This window comes from Oncorhynchus gorbuscha, linkage group LG19, assembly GCF_021184085.1.
Source record: "Oncorhynchus gorbuscha isolate QuinsamMale2020 ecotype Even-year linkage group LG19, OgorEven_v1.0, whole genome shotgun sequence".
NCBI lineage: Eukaryota > Metazoa > Chordata > Actinopteri > Salmoniformes > Salmonidae > Oncorhynchus > Oncorhynchus gorbuscha.
In genome coordinates this window covers 24,084,551-24,109,118 of record NC_060191.1, presented here as the reverse complement: position 1 = coordinate 24,109,118, position 24,568 = coordinate 24,084,551, and the positions used below count along the sequence as shown (strand labels likewise).

Below are 24,568 nucleotides of genomic sequence, written 5' to 3'. Positions count from 1 at the left end.
GTCTATTAGTTGAATCAGGTGTGTTAATGCTGGATTAGAACAAAAGCCTGCCTGCTCCGTAACTCTGTAGAACCAGGGTTGGTGGTTGGTGCTAACCATAAAATCTGCCAGCAGGTGGCGATAAAAGTCCAGTCCCTGCTCCCTGTATGATGTTTCCCTTAGACACAGATTTAGGATCAACTTCCCCTCCCCCAATCCAAACCTTAACAATTAGCGGGGAAAATGCTAAACTGACCCAAGCTCAGTGCCTAGGGGCAACTTCACCCTACTCTGTATAGCATAGGCTGACTGTATAATGTAGACAAAGTGGATACAGTAGGCCTGGAGCACAGCCCGTGTGGCAGGGCAGAGTACAGAGGCCAGGCCAGGGAACTCACTTGAAGTGCCAGCTGGTCTTCATGTAGCTGATATAGTACTTGAGAGAGCAGTAGAGCTTGAAGCCCATAGCAGTGCATTGAATCCTCACTGGGCCTGCAGACAGCGCTGTGCCACAGAGAGAGGAAAAAGTCAAATTCAGAGAGATGATACTCTGTGACAGGATGTCATTGTTGGGATATTGACAGTTGACAGGGCCGGCTCAGTATGGCCTTTTTCTTGCATTTGAAAGACGGTACAAAAAATACGAAATAAGGTTTGTTTTTTTCTTTATTATCTTTTACCAGATCTAATGTGTTATATTCTCCTACATTCCTTTCACATTTCCACAACATTCAAAGTGTTTCCTTTCAAATGGTACCAAGAAAATACATATCCTTGCTTCAGGGCCTGAGTTACAGGCAGTTAGATTTGGTTTTTTTAGGTGAAAATTGAAAAAAGGGGGCCGATCTTTCATCATTTAATGACTTCGTTGTTCCCATCCAAAAATTGTTCATAAGAATGCTTGAGAAGTCACTCCTGTTTCGGTACTGAAATGTTGGCATAATAGTATTAGGAAATCCATGCTGAACTTACCACACTGTTTGCTCAGGAGTTGTAGGAGCTTGTCATACTCTGTAAATAAAGGCAGAATAATTATATATCCAGACATTGGGCTCTATTTAAGCGATAAGGTCTGTGGAGGTGTGGTACATGGCAAATATACCACAGCTAAGGGCTGTTCTTATCAATGATGCAACGCGTGAGTGTTCCCCTATTGGCCCCTGGTTCACCTCTGACCTCTGGGCTGGGTCTCTAAGCGCTGTGATTGGTCTACAGTGTTCCTGCCGGGGCCAACAAGAGTCAACAAAAGTGTCTCCCATCCGGCTGACCAAAGTCCATATAGGACATTCTATGAACGCCTGGATACAGTCATTAGCAGTGGGATATTGGCCATATACCACAAACACCCAAGGTGCCTTATTGCTATTATAAACTGGTTACCAACAGTAAGAAGTATTTTTTTGTCATACCTGTGATAAATGGTCTGGTATTCTATGGCTTTCAGCCAATCAGCATTCAGAGCTCAAAACACCCAGTTTATAATGTTCATTAACCTCTATGCATAATATTACACTATGTGCAGTCTCAGTTTCTGCATCTTCAGAATAATCATGAGACATAACAATAATGCACTTTGAAATTGCCTCATAACAATCTAACTTGAGAGACTAACATTTCCCTGATATTTCGGCTAGACCGGGGGCCCGTATTCACAAAGCTTCCCAGAGTACTAGTGCTGATCTAGGATCAGCCCCCCCCCCCCAGTCCAAGTCATCATATTCATTAGGCTCTACGAAGCAAAACTGATTGCTTTACAAACATGGGCCCATGTCTGTGGTTGTCCATGACAGTGCCATGACGTCTCACCTTCATCTAGTAACTCCAGTGTGCTGACATCCTGTCCTCTATCATCAGACGCCACGGCTTTGTAGTGGCCTGCCTCCTTCTTAGTCACCTGAGATTCACCAGAGAGAAAACAGTCAATCATTATGACACACACACAGGCACGTCAGCACGCACATACACACAGGGTTTGAGAATACCCAAAACACATTTGACTTTCTGTACACAGACAATCCTACCCACAGGGCACAGACGTCAATTCCACATTGGTTCACCGTAATTTCATTGAAATGACGTGGAAGCAACGTTGATTCAACCAGTGTGTGCCCGGTGGGTAATCATGCAATGATCTATAAACACTCATACTGTAGAGACACTCTGACACATTCTGTGTGTGTGTGATGATCACTGATCAAATCAAATTGTACTTTCACCTTACAGTGAAATGCTTACTTACAAGCCCTTAACCAACAAAGCAGTTAGAAAAATACAAACAAGAATAAGAAATAAAAATAACAAGTAGTTCAAGAGCAGCAGTAAAATAACAATAGCGAGACAATATACAGGGGGTACTGGTACAGAGACAATGTGTGGGGGCACCAGTTAGTCGAGGTAATTGAGGTAATGTAGAAGAGTTATTAAAGTGACTATGCATAGATAATAACAGAGAGCAGCAGCTGCGTAAAAGGGGAGGGGGGGGGGGGGGCAAATAGTCTGGGTAGCCATTTGATTAGATGTTCCGGAGTCTTATGGATTGGGGGTAGAAGCTTTTTAGAAGCCTCTTGGACCTAGACTTGGTGCTCTGGTACCGCTTGTCATGTGGTAGCAGAGAGAACAGTCTATGACTAGGGGGGGCTGGAGTCGGACTATTTTTAGGGCCTTCCTCTGACACGGCCTCGTATATAGGTCCTGGATGGCAGGAAGCGTGGCCCCAGTGATGTACTGGGCCGTACGCACTACCCTCTGTAGTGCCTTGTGGTCGGAAGCTGAGCAGTTGCCATACCAGGCAGTGATGCAACCTGTCAGGATGCTCTCAATGGTGCAGTTGTAGAACCTTTTGAGAATCGGAGGACCCATGCCAAATCTTAACTTAATGATGGTGTTGGAGTTGTGCCTGGCCGTGCAGTCATGAGTGAGCAGGGAGTACAGGAGGGGACTGAGCATTAAATAATACCTGCAAAACACTTGTCTCAACGTCAACAGTGAAGTGGCGACTCCGGGATGCTGGGCAGAGTTGCAAAGAAAAAGCCATATCTCAGACTGGCCGATTAAAATAAAAGATTAAGATGGGTAAAAGAACACAGACACTGGACAGAGGAACTCTGCCTAGAAGGCCAGCATCCCAGAGTCGCCTCTTCATTGTTGACGTTGAGACTGGTGTTTGTGGGTACTATTTAATGGACCTGCCAGTTGAGGACTTGTGAGGCATCTGTTTCTCAAACTAGACACTAATGTACTTGTCCTCTTGCTCAGTTGTGCACTGGGGCCTCCCACTCCTCTTTCTATTCTGGCGAGAGGCAGTTTGTGCTGTTCTGTGAAGGGAGGAGTCAAATCAAATCTTATTTGTCACGTGCGGCGAATACAGCAGGTGTAGACCTTACAGTGAAATTCTTACTCTCAGGCTCTAACCAACAGTACAAAAAAGGTATTAGGTGAACAATAGTAAAAAATATAAACAACAGTGAAAAGACAGTGAAAAATAACAGTAGCGAGGCTACATACAGTAGTGAGACTATAACAGTGGCGAGGCTATAACAGTAGTGAGACTATAACAGTAGCGAGGCTATATACAGTAGTGAGACTATAACAGTAGCGAGGCTATAACAGTAGTGAGACTATAACAGTAGTGAGACTATAACAGTAGCGAGGCTATATACAGTAGTGAGACTATAACAGTAGCGAGGCTATAACAGTAGTGAGACTATAACAGTAGTGAGACTATAACAGTAGTGAGACTATAACAGTAGCGAGGCTATAACAGTAGCGAGGCTATATACAGTAGTGAGACTATAACAGTAGCGAGGCAATAACAGTAGTGAGACTATAACAGTAGCGAGGCTACATACAGTAGTGAGACTATAACAGTAGCGAGGCTACATACAGTAGTGAGACTATAACAGTAGCGAGGCTACATACAGTAGTGAGACTATAACAGTAGCGAGGCTATAACAGTAGTGAGACTATAACAGTAGCGAGGCTACATACAGTAGTGAGACTATAACAGTAGCGAGGCTATAACAGTAGTGAGACTATAACAGTAGCGAGGCTATAACAGTAGTGAGACTATAACAGTAGCGAGGCTATAACAGTAGTGAGACTATAACAGTAGCGAGGCTACATACAGTAGTGAGACTATAACAGTAGCGAGGCTATAACAGTAGTGAGACTATAACAGTAGCGAGGCTATAACAGTAGTGAGACTATAACAGTAGCGAGGCTATAACAGTAGTGAGACTATAACAGTAGCGAGGCTACATACAGTAGTGAGACTATAACAGTAGCGAGGCTATAACAGTAGTGAGACTATAACAGTAGCGAGGCTACATACAGTAGTGAGACTATAACAGTAGCGAGGCTATAACAGTAGTGAGACTATAACAGTAGCGAGGCTATAACAGTAGTGAGACTATAACAGTAGTGAGACTATAACAGTAGCGAGGCTACATACAGTAGTGAGACTATAACAGTAGCGAGGCTACATACAGTAGTGAGACTATAACAGTAGCGAGGCTATAACAGTAGTGAGACTATAACAGTAGCGAGGCTACATACAGTAGTGAGACTATAACAGTAGCGAGGCTATAACAGTAGTGAGACTATAACAGTAGCGAGGCTATATACAGTAGTGAGACTATAACAGTAGCGAGGCTATAACAGTAGTGAGACTATAACAGTAGCGAGGCTACATACAGTAGTGAGACTATAACAGTAGCGAGGCTACATACAGTAGTGAGACTATAACAGTAGCGAGGCTACATACAGTAGTGAGACTATAACAGTAGCAAGGCTATATACAGTAGTGAGACTATAACAGTAGCGAGGCTATATACAGTAGTGAGACTATAACAGTAGCAAGGCTATATACAGTAGTGAGACTATAACAGTAGCGAGGCTATATACAGTAGTGAGACTATAACAGTAGCAAGGCTATATACAGTAGTGAGACTATAACAGTAGCGAGGCTATATACAGTAGTGAGACTATAACAGTAGCAAGGCTATATACAGTAGTGAGACTATAACAGTAGCGAGGCTACATACAGTAGTGAGACTATAACAGTAGCAAGGCTATATACAGTAGTGAGACTATAACAGTAGCGAGGCTACATACAGTAGTGAGACTATAACAGTAGCGAGGCTACATACAGTAGTGAGACTATAACAGTAGCAAGGCTATATACAGTAGCGAGACTATAACAGTAGCAAGGCTACATACAGGCACCGGTTAGTCGGGCTGATTGAGGTAGATCTCGTACAGCGTTGTATGAGATCTTCAGTTTCTTGGCAATTTCTCGCATGGAATAGCATTCTCATTCTTCATTTCTCAGAACAAGAATAGACTGACTGTCACGACTTCTGCCAAAGTCGTAACCCTCTGTTTCCCCTCATGTCTTTGTCAGAGATTGTTTTATGTCAGTGTTATTTTATGGTTGTATAGGTGCGCGACGGGTCCTCGTACCCATGTTTATTTATGTATGTACATATTAGTGTTTGGAGCATGTTAATTGGGCATTCATTAAAAGCCTCCATTTACACTCCGTTTGACCCTCCTGCGCGTGACTTCCCTGCCACCTACACACACGACTCTGACACTGACGAGTTTCAGAAGAAGTTCTTTGCTTCTGGCCATTTTGAGCCTCTAATTGAAACCCACAAATGCTGATGCTCCAGATACTCAACTAGTCTAAAGAAGGCCAGTTGCATTGCTTCTTTAATCAGAACATCCGTTTTCAGCTGTGCTAACATAATTGCAAAAGGGTTTTCTAATGATCAATTAGCCTTAAAGATAAACTTGGATTAGCTAACACGACGTGCCATTGGAACACAGGAGTGATGGTTGCTGATAATGGGCCTCTGTACACCTATGTAGATATTCCATTAAATGTCAGCCGTTTACAGCTACAATAGTCATTTACAACATTAACAATGTCTACACTGTATTTCTGATCAATTTGATGTTATCTTAATAGAGAAAAAAAGTGCTTTTCTTTCAAAAACAAGGACATTTCTAAGTGACCCCAAACCTTTTGAACTGTAGTGTACATTACTATGCTGCAAAAATTAGGTGGTTAGGAGCTTAATAGTTAAAGAGGCGGATCTGTAGCCGGAAGGTCACCAGGTCAAATATCCAGTTGTGCGCTAAATAGTGGGGTTGATCAAAGTAACATGTGACATTATGGGCTAGTTCCCTGGAACCAGATTCAGCCTAGTCCTGGATTAAAAACATTCACAAAAGAGAATCTCCATTGAAAGTGTGTTTTAGTCCAGGATTAATTTTAATCTGGGTTCAGGAAACCAGCCCCATGAGGACTGGATGTGGTATGGTGTACCTGTTGCACAGTCATGGTGCTGACTCCAGTCTGCTGGTCATACACAGCTGGAGTCTCCACGCCGTCCTTGAACCACTTCAGAGTCGTATCCTTGCTTACGTTGGTCACCTGGACCCAGAAAGACAGATGATTCTAATCACACAGTAACACTGTTCACGGAATACATTCATAACGACACACATGCATATCAGAATCCAGAATCCATGTGATTATTTAAGAACAAAGATAACAACATATTAGATATTCCTAAATTACCTTGCATTTGATTATAAACTCACAGTCCTCTGTCACGGTCCATGACAAAAACTCCAGGAAATAGGGTCCTTGAAAGACAGAGCGAATGATTAACTGCGTCCACTGGACCAGAGATACAGCGGCTGTCTTTGCTGGCAGTCAATCAATGAAGCCCGCCATATTCTGGTGTGTCAGCATTATATATTATGTTCTAAAGTTATAGCTGCCTATTTGACAGGAGCATTTTACGCAGAAATCGGATCTTTATCCACTGTTGGCAGTAAATAAAAACACATCCCACATGGACTTTGGACAGCCGGATCCGGCACCTCTCAGATTTGACTTGGTTCGTTCCGCCATCTATTTGTGGGGTAAGTAACTGATCTTGACACAGGTCTTGGTAGTGGTGGTCAGCTGGTGAAGAGGTCCCTATGTAATCACGTTACATAGCCTAGGTTGGTCGTCTTCCTACTGAATTTGAATCGTGGGAGGCCACATAAAAAAATGGAAAAGAAAAGGCAATGGAGTTTGACGTCATTTTTTCAAGTCCAAAAATCCAGAAAAAGACGGTGAATCGAACCCAGAACGAGCCAGAGAACTATCGTTCCTGATGCCAATGCCTTAGCTAGCAGCGCTGGTAATCCCACCAGTTCAGCATCACCACCGGCACCTCCACTAGCTTGTAGGCCTACTAGCGAGTCAGACTCAGCAGGAGAGTGAGACTGGGGGGGGGGAGGGGGCAGTGCATCCACCGACGAAGTGCTCAGAGCAGGTGCAATTTGCAGTTCAACAACAATCAAACATATAACCCCTGGCTTGTCATGTAGAATTAAAAGTTGGGCTGTACAACATGAAAAAAGGTGGGGAACTTGGGGCCTAGAAATCACTGGCAGTGATGAAACTAGCAAAAGAGTGGGTGGGATGTACAATAATTTAACATCCTATGCTTACGACGTAAAAAAGTCCTCTGAAAAAAAGGTTTTTGAACATGCCCGAACCAAGGCACATCTGGTGGCAGCAAGCCTTGTAGACAGGGCTAAAGAGGATACCCAGGTAATAGTTTAGGGCTCCCGAGTGGCGCAGCGGTCTAAGGCACTCCATCTCAGTGCTAGAGGTCTCACTACAGACCCTGGTCCACACTCGGCCGTGATTGGGAGTCCCCATAGGGCGATGCACAATTCGCCCAGCGTCGTCCGGGTTAGGCCATCATTGTAAATAATAATTTGTTCTTAACTGACTTGCCTAGTTAAATCAAAGTTAAATTAAAAACATATAAATATTTAACACTCAAAATGAGTAATAGACACTACAGCCAGAGTCTTCAGAAAATCCTTAGAAGGAAGCTAATTGTCCCAGCCACAGGCCCGCTCATGGCTTTGAGCAAGAAATGGGCTCTTAGGGGTTCAATGGACATAACATGGGGAGAGTCATTGTGGGAGGTTCTGAAAACTAAGGTAGGACATTTTTTTCCCTTTACAAACTTGTTCAGTACTGTGAAGGTAATCTGAATAGGTGCTTCACACAGGGAGGCCTATATATCTCATGTGTGTGTTCTGCTGTAGCCTACACGGATTTATCTTATTTGAAGTTATATTCCAATATTGTGATATTTGTTCAACTGCTACATTTGATGTGTTGAAAATGATATGAAATGCTGGTCGTGTCAGCCCCACAGCTGAGCATGTGTGCACAATGCACAATGTGTTCTGCGGTGTCGTCTAAAAAGGTCGCTGTACATATAACGTCTGGAAAATGAGGCTATAAGAAATTCAGACTTGTGTCAGCCCCGCAGCTATACTCCAGTATGTGGGCCTGCTGCAGAGAGTGCTGTCCGTTTCACCACCGTAGACAGTAGGCTACTTGACTGTTTACTCTGTCTGCTGCGCTGACACTTTGTGTTTGACACTTCTTTTCTCAATGTATTCCGGTACCTCAGAGCCCCCTCGGATACCCCCCCCCCCCCCACCCCCACCCCTCCTGCACTCACTCTGTGTTCCAGGACCTCCCGATTTACAAAAGTAAGCACTGGATCCAGCCCGGAGGTCAGGGGTGAACTAGGGGCCAATAGGGGAACACTCACCTGACTTTCTCTTGTAGTCCATTCTGTTGGCTATGGACTGAGCCAGTGTCTGACGGAACTCTGTCAAAGAGACAACCACAGGGTCACTTCCCTACTGGCACACCGAGGATATGTAGTAACTACCAACAATAAGACAGTAACATTGACTGCAATAACCAAATCGATTGGAACAAATCTATATATCAGGCCATGCCAAACATTTACAGCTCTTTAGAGTTCACAGAAATAGTAAGCTGCCCTTTTCACACTATTGTGCCGATCTGAAGCAAACTGTGCTGGCTCAGCACTTCCAGCAACTATGGTGGATGCGAAAACAGGCCAGCTCATCACAGCTTGGTTTAGCTCAGCTCGGTTCGGTAGTATGAACATCCTGGTGATGAGTTTGGGTGACCAGATGGACTCACTCTCGTCCACGAGCACCAGGGTGAACTGGTTCTTGGCGCGGCCGTCGCAGAGCTGGGCTGTGTAGGAGCCCTCGTCCTCCTTAGACAGCTGGTCAAACAGGATCTCTATCAGCCCACTGGCCTTGTCAAAGTTAATCTTGTGGGCCTAGGGAGAGAGAAGAGAGAGGACACACACAAGCACATGAATGCGCACGTATGTACATACATGTGCACACACACGCAGGCACGCGCACCTCACAGAAACCACGTTTCTACAATAACTTCTACAAGTGTGACTTGCATGTTGATTTGAGCTAATCAAGGCAAGGGGATAAAATGGGGGAAATGGGGTTTGGTTTATTCACGTAATCCTCATCTGTAGTCATTTAGCAATAAACCCTTAGCAGTGTTGACACACGTGCATGGATGCAATCATGCCTTTTCCATACCTCGTAACCCCGCGCAAGACACGGAGTCCAAAAACATGCAAGTTGTGTAATATTAGTTTCACCCCATGGAAAATCCACATCTGTTGCAACAACCTCTGCCGACAGTAGTCTTCCAACCTGTGGTTATTTATTTTTTTAGGTTGATTTCATACCAAATCAACATTGCTATCATGTTGCTACGCACATTCTGGTGAAAATCTTTATGAAGGTGATTTGTGTTTACATGAAATTGCAAGTATGATGGTGAGGGTAGACATGTTTTATTGTGATTGTTTGTGTGATTACTTTCTCTTTCTATACAGTCAATACCTCTTACTAATGCAAACTTGAATGGGGAACTATCAAACGTTTAGCTATTTTGTGGCACATCTAGATTTCGTTGATTTATGGAGATTTTCACTAGAAATGAAAATGCATCCGGGAACAAATAACCATCTGCATATATTCAGAAAGAAATGTGTCTATGCAAAATGCAGTAGCTTATGCTTTATGCACACCTCCGGTAGACATGCTATAACTTGCCTGGTTCGGTCTATTTCTATTTCTATTTTTTAACCAACTTGTCATCGCCTTCCTATTCATACAACACTGCACCATCGATTAAAGCAGGAACATTCTGACACCCAAGCTAGTTTTAGTATTCATTTGAGACATACACACTCTACCGACAGACCAGTAGGCACAAGATGTGGTTCTGGGTTCTGAGATTGGAACACATAGCCTGTGTTTTGAAGCGCTCCTTACTGCAGCACTGGAGATCTCTCTGTCGTTGAGAATGAGGCGGAGCTCTGCAGCGTTGCTCAGGCTCTCAGTCTGCATCCAGAGACGCACGTTCCCTTTCTCTGACACCTCCACCTGCCACTTGGAGCGCAGGGCTAGCACTGTAGGGGGCGGGAACAATGACGAGGGACGCGGTTATGGGTTCAGGTTGGCCTCCAAGCTTCCGCAAACAAAATCATCACCGGGAAGGGTGCTCAACAACAAAGGCAGGAATTGAAAAAAAATAGGGCTTTTACCCAAGAAAACATCTGAGGGAATAGCGTGTTGAAATTGGGATGTTGAACAATATATTATGCCTGTTTCTATTTGAAAAGGAGCACTATCGACTGTTTTAGCTCGATAGAGACTTGTATGATTACAGAGACTAAGTCTTACATGGGTGGCAGATGTGCCAGCCAAGCTCGGTCAGTCTGTCCAGATCTATGGGAAAAGAGAGAGAGAGGGAGAATTACAGGGAGCAGCAATCTTTTGCGCAGGTCTTCTTTAGCTTGGAGTATAAAGTACCTTCCGCGGTAAAGGTGAAACTGGAAGAGATGTCTGGGTTGTCACTCATCTCTGCTGTGTACAGGCCCAGGTCCTCTTTAGTGGCGTTTGTGAAGGTTAGGATGGACCTGGGGACGGACAGAAGGACAGTAAGGCTTAAAGGACAGACCAGGGGACTCAGTAGGCCTGAATGGGACCATAGTGCTCAGTGACAAGGGAGTACATTTTGCATTGTAGTGTGAGGTGAGGAAGAATCTCCACTGAGTCTGACCCTTTGGTGACCTCTTAACATTAAACAAGTCTTTCATGGGTTACATGCCCTCTCTCAACTCTACAGGTCACTTTTTTCTTTCTCTATAAATGGCACACACACACACACACACCACACACACACATACAGCATTGCAGTACCTATTGTTCTCCCACAGTACACTGGCTCTCCCAGCTTCAATGGCCTCTTTGTAGTTCTTGCACCAGACAAACGTGCTCTTCTCCGTAATTTCAGTGGCCTCAAAGGCCAGGAAGATGAAGCCATCATTGTCCACACCAATCTCTATGTCTCTGGTGCCTGATGGAGAAAGAACATGAATCAAAAGTAATTCTGGTGATATTATTAATCAGGAACCTGGTATTGCTAAAATCAAGCCTGGTCCCAGACATGTTTGTGCTCTTTGGCCAACTCCTATGGTCATTGTTATGTCAAACACAAACAGACCTTGAACCAGGCTAATTGAAACCCTAAAATGACTCACCTGGTTGAGTCTGGGCTCTGATAAGCTCAGAGGGCAGAGAAGGGATGCCCATTCCAGCCTTGTTGAAGGCACACACTCTGAGACGATAGGTCCGGCCTGCCTGGAGACCTGACACCTGGGAACACAATCACACCAAAATGAAATATTTGATACATTTGATCATTTTATCAAAAACAAAAACATATTAACTCTATTTCAATGTATCTATATCCTTATTACAATAAACCAAGTATATCTCACCAACCTTCAAAAAGGTATCTGCAATTGGCTCATCATTCACGGCAGTCCAGCTCTGTGATTGGTCGCCCTCGCTCAGCTCCACCAGGTACCCTGTGATTGGTCCTTGCTGTCCTTCGTAGAGAGGCACTGCCCATAGGAGGACCAGAGAGTTATGCCTCACCTCCCTGAATTCCAGGTCATACGGGCAGCCTGGGGGGATGAGTGGGGTTAGCATAGTTAGCATAGTTAGCATAACACAAAGAGAGAAACATGGATAAAGCCATACAGCCTTACATTCTATACAGTACATGGATTGAAAAGTGTCTACTGTGTTAGAAAAATACCAACCAGACCTGGGTGCAAATACTATTTGAAATCAGTGTTTGGTTCATCCTGACTGGAGTGCTAGGTGGGCAGGGTCTGCACTTTTTGGAATTTTCTATTGGTTACATTGCAACATGCATGCTTATTTAAGCAGAGATAAAGTATTTGAAATGAGAATATTGATATTTATCCTTTTCCCCGTGTTTATAATCACCCATAAACAGCCAAGTTGTCCGTGACAGAACAGGCCATCATAAAGAAATGAACAAACAATAATAATAACATTTAAAAAACAAGTAAAGTGATTTTGCTTAATCTACCCCTTCGTTCTTAGTGCCAGTGCACGGTAGTTAATTTGCTTAACGATTTTCAGTCGCATTTAAATTATTTACGACGCGGGGAGAGCCGGCTGGATTCAGCTGGATTAATGGGCTGTGTAGGATAAATGGTGTGTGGCTCTCTCCATTTCCAATATGAATATCACAACAGGCAGTGTTATATGAGAAACACAGCTGGCCATGGCTGTGCACTGAACTGCTCCATTACCGAATGGCAGAGTGAGTAGAGAGAGACAGAAAGAGAGAGAGAGAGAGTGTGTTTTAGAGAGCAAACGTGTGAATGTGTGTGTGTTTTAGAGAGTAAAAGTGTGTGTGTGTGTGTACAGCGACCATGTGTGTGCATCCGTGTGTATGTGCATGCGTAAGTGAATGTGTGTGTTTGCATGATGATTGCATCATCCTCACCTGGCTCAGGCATGGTCCACTCCTCACACAGGAAAGCCTCACTGGGCTCAGAGGGTTTACCAACACCAACCACATTGGCAGCAAAAACACGGAACTGATAGTAATGCCCCCCATCCAGATTACAGACCTGTAAACAAGACACCATAAAATGAATACAGTTACTGCACAAATTACAACCAGGGTTGTGTTCATTAGGACACAACCAGGAAAAACATTTCAAAACATTTTTTGCAACAGAAATGAGCATTTCTTATTGGTCAAGTTTTCTGTTTGGTGCCTACTGAACAATACTCTGGTCATTGAGAAAACAAGGGTCAGCTAGCTTTGAGTTTCAGTACGTCAGCTCTTGCATGGACAAACCGTGGACAAAACAAAAAAAGGTACCCTTTTAAAGATAATGCAACACAGTAGCTGGATTACCTCGGGCATATTCGCAGAGATTCATCTTAAATCTGAGGTTGTGTTCTCACGTCCTAATTTAGCTTGGTTTCTCAACTGCACACATGTGGACATGACGGTGGAGTTGGGTTGCGACGTCTGCGGAAGGAGTGTACCTCCAACTACATCGAGACGCTGTCAGTCGAGATGAGGAAACAGTCTGTGGTTGCATTTGATTAACGTTTTGTTAAAAAAGGATGGATTTCAGCAAATTAAGAAAGGCACGGAGCTGCAGAGGACAAACATGGGTACACGGTAAGGGTTTCCGTATTTACACTCTCGTCTCTACTCAACTCCATTGATTTGATGTACACTACCGGTCAAACATTTTAGAACGCCTACTCATTCAAGGGTTTTTATTTTATTTGGACTATTTTCTACATTGTAGAATAATAGTGAAGACATCAACACTATGAAATAACACATATGGAATCATGTAGTAACCAAAAAAGTATTAAACAAAGTAGCCACCCGTTGCCTTGATGATAGCTTTGCACACTCTTGGCATTCTCACAACCAGCTTCACCTGGAATGCTTTTCCAATAGTGTTGAAGGAGTTCCCACTTATGTTGAGCACTTGTTGGCTGCTTTTCCTTCCCTCTGCGGTCCAACTCAACCCAAACCATCTCAATTTGGTTGAGGTCAGGGGATTGTGGAGGCCAGGTCATCTGATGCAACACTCCATCACTCCCCTTCTTGGTAAAAAAAAGCCCTTACACAACCTGGAGGTGTGTTAGGTCATTGTCCTGTTGAAAAACAAATGATAGTGGGACTAAGCACAAACCAGATGGAATGGCGTATCACTACAGAATGCTGTGGTAGCCATGCTGGTTTAATGTGCCTTGAATTGTAAATAAATCACAGACAGGGTCACCAGAAAAGCCCCCCCCCCATACTATAACACCTCCTTCTCCATGCTTTATGGTGGGAAATACCCATGTGGAGATCATCCTTCACCCACACCGCGTCTCACAAAGACCCAGCGGTTGGAACCAAAAATCTCTAATTTGGACTCCAGACCTAAGGACAAATTTCCAGCGGTCTTATGTCCATTGCTCTTGTTTCTTGGCCCAAGCAAGTCTCTTCTTCTTATTGGTGTCCATTAGTAGTGGTTTCTTTGCAGCAATTTGACTATGAAGGCCTGCTTCACACAGTCTCCTCTGAACAGTTGATGTTGAGATGTGTCTGTTACTTGAACTCTGTGAATCATTTATTTGGGCTGCAATTTCTGAGGCTGGTAACTCTAATTAACTTATCCTCTGCAGCAGAGGTAACTCTGGGTCTTCATTTCCTGTGGCAGTCCTCATGAGAGACAGTTTCATGATAGCGCTTGGTGGTTTTTGCAACTGCACTTGAAGAAACACTCAAAGTTCTTGACATTTTCTGTATTGACTGACCTTCATGTCTTAAAGTAATGATGGACTGTCATTTTCTATTTGCTTATTTGAGCTGTTCTTGCCATAATATGGACTTGGTCTTTTACCAAATAGGGCTATATTCTGTATACCCCCATACCTTGTCACAACACAACTGATTGGCTCAAACGCATTAAGAAGGAAAGAAATTCCACAAATGAACTTTAAAGTAGGCACACCTGTTAATTTAAATGCATTCCAGGTGACTACCTCATGAAGCTGGTTGAGAGAATGGCAAGTTTGTGCAAAGCTGTCATCAAGGCAATGGGTGGCTATTTGAAGAATCTCAAATATAACATGTATTTTATTTGTTTAACACTGTTTTAGTTACTACATGATTCCATATGTGTTATTTCATAGTTTTGATGTCCTCACTATTATTCTACAGTGTAGAAAATAGTGAAGAAAAAAAAACTTGAATGAGTAGGTGTTCTAAAACTTTTGACCGGTAGTGTACACTTGTAAGGTTGAGAACAACCTAATCCTAACTGAGCCACATACTGTAAAGCAAAGATTAAATTCTGCCAGTGTCATTTTCATGGCTTTAGGAAGGGGATTCAGATCATTGATCCCAACCACTTTATTCACAGCCACTTAGCCTTTAAAGTCCTTATCGCCTATGAAGTTATTCTGCTTTAGGGGGACTGAGCCATGGGACAATGGCTATCAATAGACAAACCTGAGGGGCTTATTTCAGTGTGATAGGAATCACACCATCGAAAGACTATGCCTCCTTTTTTTATAGATTGGTCACTAGGCTAGCCCTAATTAGGTGCAACAAAAATCTCTTCATCAAATCAATACCTAGGCAGTGCTGCTTGGAGCTCTGCAGTGAAGTATAGCAGGGGTACTTATCGCCAACAGATGGCATCAGTTCACCTGATTCTGAATCAGTGGAAGTAAAGGCACTGCGGTCGAAATGGAGGTGGAATTCCAAACTAAGCGAGATAACTAAAAATCCTAAGGATTCACATCTCAGACATTCTTCTAATGAGGCTGGATAGGTGGCATGTCTGCCTGACTGTTAAACCAGTGGTGGTGGAAGGAAAGGATTCAGGGGTTAAGTCATTTACATTGGCTTAGACAAGCAGGAAGACCAAAGTGTCCCGAGCATGACGCCTCCGTTGGATCAATATTCTAATATATCTCATTTGCATGAAGGCAGCAAGTGAGCAGCTTGTAAAAATAAGAGCAAAAAGCGAACTCAGAGATGGGAGGAACTATTACTGGAAGAGACTGGGCAGTGGTAGGGGCTGGAGTTGCCCAACAGAGGGCACTGCATGTGGCCACTGTTTTCATTAATGCCTGCAAGCAGATCAATGGCTTTATATGTTAAATACCTTGGACATTAGGGCACACCGTAGCATTATGTTTTGCAATAGAAAACAAAAACAAGCGTTTCTTATTGGACATTGCATCCCTGTTTCGGTCTGCTTTCTTCTGCCTCCTGGTTAGTGGAAAAGCACGGTTTGCTCCAAACTTCTAAACTATTTTGCAGTATGGCAGACTTTGAATTGCTTTGTTCTGTTGAGTCTAAAAACAACATTATAAACTGGGTGGTTTGAACCCTGAATATTGATTGGCTGACAGCCGTGGAATATCAGACCGTATACCACGGCTATGACAAAACATTTGTTTTTCCTGCTCTAATTACGTTGGTAACCAGTTTATATTAGCAATAAGGCACCGCAGAGGTTTGTGGTATATGGCCAATATACCATGGCTAAGGCTTTGACTAGGCACTCTACTTTGCTTTGTTCCTAAGAACAGCCCTTAGCCATGGTATATTGGCAATATACCACATCCCCCCCTGGACCTTTTGCTTAAATATAACTCTTTTGCACTCCATAAAATTACAGGACACCTGTAATTTCCATTGCAAAAGGAGACAGGTGACAATTTCCATTAGTCTCCATTGGCACCACTACTCGTTGCCTAGTAACACAGCTAAGGTAGTAGAGGGAATGTGTTTTTTCCTCCAGTGTACCTCCACCAGAGCCTTATGTTCAGCTCTCTGACCACCGCTAATTCTGTTTTCTACGTAGATACAAAGACGTTAGTTCTAATGGGGTGTATTTCAGAAGAGACAAAATTGCAAGTTGTGCCCCTGTTGGTTATTACATTTGAGTTATACCACGACATTGTTGAATAATTAGCTAGGAAGGCATTCTAGACTTGTCACGTCCTGACCTTAGAGATCCTGTTTATTCTCTATGTTTGGTTAGGTCAGGGTGTGACTCGGGTGGGAAAGTCTATGTTTTCTATGTCTTTGTTTTTGGCCGCGTGTGGTTCCCAATCAGAGGCAGCTGTCTATCGTTGTCTCTGATTGGGGATCATATATAAGGTGTCATTTTCCCTCTGGATTTTGTGGGATCTTGTTTTCTGTTTAGTGTTTCTGCCTGACAGAACTGTGCGGTTTTGTTTTTGAACTAAAAGACTCATGAACACTTTCCACGCTGCGCTTTGGTCCACTCTTCCTACCACCAACGAGAGCCTTTACAAGAGGGGGCATTACATGTAGATATACAGGACAGTCTGAAGTAGTTCCAACAATAGGCGCCTTTTTCCCATTCTAAACCACTGCACCATGCAGGCCATACTTGCTACAAAGTTACAGAGAGCCAAAACAACAACCATGCAAACCGAAATAGGATACAGTGTAAACGCAGGTCCAGTGAGGGAAAACTTAGCTCTCTAGATAGCATTGATTTGCTTTTGCATGGAATTTATTTTGCAGCATCTGATGACCTAACGTGGTGAGTGATGGACATGAATTTCTCCTGTTCTTCAAGACGCAGTTGAAGCTATGATTTCAAATCCTCCCACGTGTTCGTAGTTTGACCAGCTGTTTTCAGCAACTGGTATTGTTGAATTTGTTTGTCACATTGGCAGATTTGCTAGCAACAAACTATTTAGCCACAGTAGCTTCTAGCCTAGTGTTTGATATGCAATGCGATCTCTTCTACTGTAAAGAACAGTGTCTCCTTAAGGACAAAGCTGCTCTTCAATGCCAGGCAAAATTGCAAAGAATGGACAACTGGGTCATGTCTTTGGCAACCTAGCCTTAGTGGAGTTGCCAACAAGCAGATGTTCTGAAAACCGGATGTGGGAACTCTGCTCAGAAGTTTGTTCCGCCTGCTATGTTGGCTACCTAACCGATAGAACGAATGACCAGGTTTGGTGGGAGGATGAAAATAACGATTTTACTTATCAAAATTCAAATATCAATGAAAACATGTAATTTCCTCCAGTAAATAATTGCTTCTGTATTGTTTTCTCTGGCAACTGCGGTATAAGAGGAATAAAAGTCATCAGTTATTTACAAGATAATACACAGAGCATCAGCGTTTATCCCTTACTTAACGTTACTCTGGTAGAGGGCCTTTGTCATGTCAAATGTGACCCAACATTCTAACAGCACTGACACCTGGGTACTGGCACCAGATCCTTCCTCACCTTGTGCTGCCTCTCCTTGGCAGGCTTGGTGTTGACCTTTCTCCAGGCGTCCAGCTCTTTGTCCTTCTGGTCCAGGTAGTAGCCTCGTACAGGGTCTCCTCCATTGTTAGCAGGGGCTCTCCAGGTGAGAATCATCTCCGAGCCAGTGCAGAGCAGCAGTGCGATGGCAGAGGAAGGGGATGGGGCGACTGGGAAGGGGAGATGTATTTGAAAAGAACGTTTGGGCATGCTATACTTTTCCTCAGCCTGCCCAAGAGACCAACAAAAAAAGTATTGCATTTAGATAGTTTAGATGGATAGTGTTTTGAATAAATAGCTAATCAGCTTCTATTCTTCTGTATTCCATTCGATTATATTCTATTCTGGCCACTTCCATGTATCAGGTCAGTTAATGTAAGGCCACACAGGGTTCCAGACACAAAGTCCTGGATTTCAGCCGTAACATCAGCTGATCCGAGTCCAGATTTGGAATCTGGCACCACTGTGAGTGGCAGCTAAAATGAGCAGTCATTACAATGTAGCAGCCTGCAGAGTGTATGTTATTATTATCAGACATGCTATTATAGAGTGAGACAGCAGTGAGAGGGGTCAGCAGTTATTGATCAGGTTCCTGCCTCATCACAAGTCTATGTATTTCACTGTGTTTGTGGACACACCAAAATAAATCAGGAGCCATTAGATCTAATACCTGTCATCATGTAATGGGTTCATGAGCCTGTTATGAACTAATGGTGAATTGAGATCAGGAACAGATTGATGAAGCCCACCACAGGTTTTACAACAGTCATAAATTCCTGGGAGAAACTCTCTTTGCTGCCATGGAGTATTGAGGGTGTGTGAAGTGGTTTAAACTACAACTCCAAGACAAGACCAGAAAACATGGAAACCGTCGCTTCATGTTGAAATGGTTGGCAACTCTACCAAAGGACAAGACCAGAGAACATGGCGATCATTCCCACGTTGAAATGGCTAAGAAATCTACAAACTAAAGAACAATTATTCAAGCTGCAGCTGTTTAAATATTTTAGTCTGGTAAACGCATCTGATCTGAGAACATTTCCAAATGGTACTCTGAAGTATCCATTATAACAACCTACAACAGCCATTGATCTCTGCTGGACAAACCAGAGGCTTTCCGTCAACTGACTATCCTGCAGATGGACCAGCGATCGCAGAGGGGGACAGCAAAGGCATGCGCTCGTAAATATGACATTTGCAATTTCATTTTGAATGAGTGGTTGTTCATGTTCAAAGTATTAGCAATTTATATTATAGTTATCAACTGTATAACAGTGAATCCTCTCAGAGCTTCCCACTCTTGATCTGTTCCCACCCCTTTCCTTTGTCTACCAAGCTGCCATATCGGCTTAGCCCACTAGGGACTTTTCTATCATGTCAGTAACCAATTTATGACCTATTGTGTGTGTGTGTTTATGTAATTCTGTGATTAAGTTAGTCAATAAATCATTAAGCCAATTTGTATATCGCTGATTCATGATCTATGCTAGAGTTTGTGCAGATATCCAAGGGTTTGTAAGTCGCTCTGGATAAGAGCGTCTGCTAAATGACTTAAATGTAATGTAAATGGTTTGCAACATTCAGAATATGACTGATGAGGTAATAATACATTAACTGAAGACTGTAATCGATAAGATATGATATATTCGTGAAATTGACATTCTAAAAACTAAATTTGTCCGTGGTGCCCTGACTTCCTAGTTAATTACTATTCCGTGATTCGTTGAAAACAGACGGGGGGGGGGGGAAAGGGAGCTACTATCTGAACTAGTTCTATTTGTTTCATTATTTCAGTTTGCCCTAATGAATATATCCCAGGTGCATGTCCAACATTGTGGGTCAGTCCGCAGTTTTTTGTCTGGTACTCACTGAGTGCTGCTTTCACCAGGATAGGGGGAGACTCGTTGGAGTAGATACTGTTCCCAGCTCGCCCCACAGACTTCACTCTGAACACATACTCCTTCTTCGACTTCAGACCATGGACTGTAAAACTGAGAGGAAAAACAATACATTTAGGCCTAGGTGTTGCAATGTCAAATTTGACTATTCATAATAGCCCTAATGCCTAAGCATTTCTTTCTACAGTGGGATGGTTCTATAGACTAAAAAGCTATTTAACTGGAAATGGTAATGGAGCAGGACTAGGCTTAATCTGTGTCCTGGAAACTGTCCAATCATGTTCTGTTGTAGAATTAGTGGCAATAAGAACTACAACATTTATCCAATGCACAATATAAACAGCCTTCAAAAAAGAGGAGCTCAGTTCATTTAAATGGCACCGTGAGTTCAGTACTGTACTTGGTGTTGGTGGTTGGTTTGTTGTTGACCGTCCTCCACTCTTGCTTCCCAGCCTCGCTGTAGTACAGGTAGTATCCCAGAATGCCCTCTTTCTCCTTGGGCTCCTGCCACTGAAGCAGGACAGCAGAATCTGTGTCTCGGATGGCCAAGACAGAGGTGGCTGGAGCAGGAGCAGCTAACAGGATAACACAGTGAGCTCAGCTGATTGGCACACTCTTAGGAAAATAAAAACATTCTATCTGAAGCCATCCCTGATTGGCACACTCTTAGGAAAATAAAAACATTCTATCTGAAGCCATCCCTGTAGGAGAACCCTTTATGGTTCAAGGTAGAACTTCCATAAGAATCTTCCATAGAGAAGGTACTGAAGGAAGAACCAACCTGGGTGAAAATGGCTAACTGAAGAACCACTGTCCCTGTAGAATAACCCTAGAACTTTGTTTTTTTATTTAGAAGAGAAAACACAAATCCATATCAATGGAACTAGTGTAACATTAAAGAAATAATACGTTTATCCCTCTCCCTCACCTTGGGGTTGTCCCAGTGAGATTGGCGGGCTCGGCTCTGACGGTTCGCTCACGCCAAACTTGTTGACGGAGCGCACCCGGAAGTAGTAGGACTTCCCCTTCTGTAGGTTAAACATGGGGAACCTGGGAGAGCCCACCGTGATGTCCATGCTGGCCAGCTGCCAGCTGTTTTTACCTGCAATGGACTGATGGACAGAAGGAAGTACGAACAGAGAGCGAGACAGGCAGGCAGAAAGAGACAGAGGTGGATGGAAAGAGAAGTAGGCAGAAAGACAGACATACACACAGTGATTAATCTAAATGTTTCTCACCATTATGTCTCATTTCTGCTCCATTAACTTGACTCCCATATCTTTAAGTCCTTTTTAAAATGTACATTTGAATAAAAACCCAGTCTTTAAAAGGAGATCAGCGATTATATAGCGCAAGCCCACGGGCGAGGATGTTTGAATATTCCTGGGCAGAACAGAAGCGGGAGATCTTGGCAATTGCAGATGCTTTTGATGGATTGGACAGTTTTATTACAGAGTTACTTATAAAAGTCCAATAAAGCAATTTCCTGTGGCAGTTTGCCGTTTTTCTTCTCATTATTGCAATTGCAAGCTGTTGGGCATCTAGTATGCAGAGTCCTGGTTGATATTGAAGAACTGGGGCACTTTGGGGGAGATGTAAAATGAATGATCCCCCCCCCCAGGACTTTGATAAACCAGAACTTTGACAAACTTTAGTCATTGTAAGACATTCATCAAAATAGGAACACTTGTGTCCTTTATAGTTTGGTGGCCATGTACGAACACACCCACAACCTGTACTATAAAACCTCCTTGACGTTAAAACTAAACCAGAACAAAACTGTGGCTAATTCACAACCCTGAACCTAGAAAACCAAGATTTATGCTTTTAGTCACCCCCAAAGCCCAGAGAGAGCTTGACCCAGCTAACAATTATGGGGAGAGAGAACATTTTTGTAATGTTATAGGTAATGTCCAGTTGTCCAGTTTTCAGTTAGTTAGGAACATTCTATCTATGTTAGCTAAAACCTTGTGAGAAACGTTTTAGCAGGTTTTGGTGTTCAGGTTAGGAGAACATTCCCTTAATGTCAAACAGAATTTATCAGATTATACAACATTACTGTTCTAGACGTGTTTTATGGGACATTGCAAGAACATTAACGTGTCCAGTTTGAGGGTTAGGAGAGTATTCCATCAACGTTTTGATATCTTTAGGGCATGTGCTTATTGGGCCAGAGGCCCTGGCCAGACTAAACCCCAATCCCCCTCCCTAGGCGCTTGTGTAGATCTGAAACAACCAGTTTTGTGAATACACTTTGAAGTAAATCTCAGCTCTGTTAAAAGTACACTCAAGAAAACATTCTATTGATCATAGTGATTCAGGGCTATCATTAAAACACGCCATTAATATGTGAATAGGTTAATATGCCGCACCAATATTAGACAGCTATACAGAAAGCCTTTTAAATCGCTGAAATAAGTCAATAAATTCAAAGATGAGAGAATAATCAGATTAACTGACACCTGACATGGACATGGTGGCGCATCGGGAAGATCGAAGTACTGTGAACTAAGGTTGTGAGTTCAAATCCCAGGTTAGGACACATTGAATAATAATTACTGTATAAATGAACATGCACAATATAATCATGTGTGTTAAATGTGTCCGTTGAAAACACTATATGTTAAAAGCACTGGTGTGAGTGAGTATCCCTAACATTGCCAACAAGAGCTATGAATGGATCAGTGGTTCACCAATCAGGGCCTTGATTGGCTCGGCATCAATAGGTGATGTGTAATACTTTTTTTGGGAGGGCACATGAATGTTCCTGCAACGTTCTCATTTAACTTGTCTAGAACGTCTTATGTTCTGTGTATTCTTGGTGGGACCTTGATGGAATATTGTCCTCACCACAGAAAACTGGACACCTAAATATCTTGCAACGTTCCAACGAAATGTGTCTAGAACATACATAAAACATTAGGAACACCTTCCACATTTACATTTAAGTCATTTAGCAGACGCTCTTATCCAGAGCGACTTACAAATTGGTGCATTCACCTTATGACATCCAGTGGAACAACCACTTTACAATAGTGCATCTAAGTATTTTAAGGGGGGTGAGAAGGACTACTTTATCCTATCCTAGGTATTCCTTAAAGAGGTGGGGTTCAGGTGTCTCCGGAAGGTGGTGATTGACTCCGCTGTCCTGGCGTCGTGAGGGAGTTTGTTCCACCATTGGGGAGCCAGAGCAGCGAACAGTTTTGACTGAGCTGAGCGGGAACTGTACTTCCTCAGTGGTAGGGAGGCGAGCAGGCCAGAGGTGGATGAACGCAGTGCCCTTATTTGGGTGTAGGGCCTGATCAGAGCCTGGAGGTACTGAGGTGCCGTTCCCCTCACAGCTCCGTAGGCAAGCACCATGGTCTTGTAGCGGATGCGAGCTTCAACTGGAAGCCAGTGGAGAGAGCGGAGGAGCGGGGTGACGTGAGAGAACTTGGGAAGGTTGAACACTAGATGGGCTGCGGCGTTCTGGATGAGTTGTAGGGGTTTAATGGCACAGGCAGGGAGCCCAGCCAACAGCGAGTTGCAGTAATCCAGACGGGAGATGACAAGTGCCTGGATTAGGACCTGCGCCGCTTCCTGTGTGAGGCAGGGTCGTACTCTGCGGATGTTGTAGAGCATGAACCTACAGGAACGGGCCACCGCCTTGATGTTAGTTGAGAACGACAGTTTGTTGTCCAGGATCACGCCAAGGTTCTTAGCGCTCTGGGAGGAGGACACAATGGAGTTGTCAACCGTGATGGCGAGATCATGGAACGGGCAGTCCTTCCCCCGGGAGGAAGAGCAGCTCCGTCTTGCCGAAAGTTCAGCTTGAGGTGGTGATCCGTCATCCACACTGATATGTCTGCCAGACATGCAGAGATGCGATTCGCCACCTGGTCTTCCGTCAGGGCATGGACTGTACAAGGTGTCGAAAGCGTTCCACAGGGATGCTGGCCCATGTTGACTCCAATGCTTCCCACAGTTGTGTCAAGTTGGCTGGATATCCTTTGGGTGGTGGACCATTCTTGATACACACAGGAAATTGTTGAGCGTGGAAAAACCCAGCAACGCTGCAGTTCTTGACACACTCAAACCAGTGCACCCGGCACCTACTACCATACCTCCTTCAAAGACACTCAAATATTTTGTCTTGCCCATTCAGCCTCTGAATGTCACACGTACACAATCGTCTCAAGGCTTAAAAATCCTTCTTTAATCTGTCTCCTCCCCTTCCTCTACACGGATTGAAGTGGATGTAACAGGTGACATCAATAAGGGACCATAGCTTTCTCATGGATTCACCTGGTCAGTCAGTCAGGGAAAGAGCAGGTGTTCCTAATGTTTTGTACACATAATATCTTAAGTTCTGAGAACATGGTAACCGCGTTCTGGGTAAGTTCTATTTGACATTACGGGAATGGTCTCTTGGAATCATTCTTTGCACATCACAGGAACGTTTGTTGTTAGTTCATGAGAACGCAAATTAGCTAGCGACAAGAGAGCAGCTTCAAGGTCTCTCGGTTTTTAGCGAGTGCACCGATGCCCACCTAAACTGACACCGGCAACCGTATAAGTGTTTTTCTGCCGCCCCTTGAATCTTTAAT

The 24,568-nt window shown here is 43.5% G+C and overlaps 1 protein-coding gene across 1 annotated transcript in view; it reads right to left on the bottom strand.

The window, feature by feature from the left end:
• Window positions 1-24,568, bottom strand: part of myom3 (myomesin 3) — a 92,898-nt gene that overhangs the window by 2,442 nt on the left and 65,888 nt on the right. The window contains exons 15-32 of the mRNA XM_046314619.1: window positions 20,911-21,094; window positions 20,383-20,557; window positions 19,954-20,075; window positions 18,067-18,254; window positions 12,758-12,884; window positions 11,716-11,900; window positions 11,472-11,586; window positions 11,131-11,287; window positions 10,741-10,847; window positions 10,612-10,656; window positions 10,201-10,337; window positions 9,029-9,173; window positions 8,625-8,684; window positions 6,566-6,633; window positions 6,311-6,418; window positions 1,786-1,873; window positions 952-990; window positions 378-483 (exon numbers count right to left, since the gene is read on the bottom strand). Coding sequence (XP_046170575.1) covers window positions 378-483; window positions 952-990; window positions 1,786-1,873; window positions 6,311-6,418; window positions 6,566-6,633; window positions 8,625-8,684; window positions 9,029-9,173; window positions 10,201-10,337; window positions 10,612-10,656; window positions 10,741-10,847; window positions 11,131-11,287; window positions 11,472-11,586; window positions 11,716-11,900; window positions 12,758-12,884; window positions 18,067-18,254; window positions 19,954-20,075; window positions 20,383-20,557; window positions 20,911-21,094 — 2,156 coding nt within the window. The remainder of the gene's footprint in view (window positions 1-377; window positions 484-951; window positions 991-1,785; window positions 1,874-6,310; window positions 6,419-6,565; window positions 6,634-8,624; window positions 8,685-9,028; window positions 9,174-10,200; window positions 10,338-10,611; window positions 10,657-10,740; window positions 10,848-11,130; window positions 11,288-11,471; window positions 11,587-11,715; window positions 11,901-12,757; window positions 12,885-18,066; window positions 18,255-19,953; window positions 20,076-20,382; window positions 20,558-20,910; window positions 21,095-24,568) is intronic.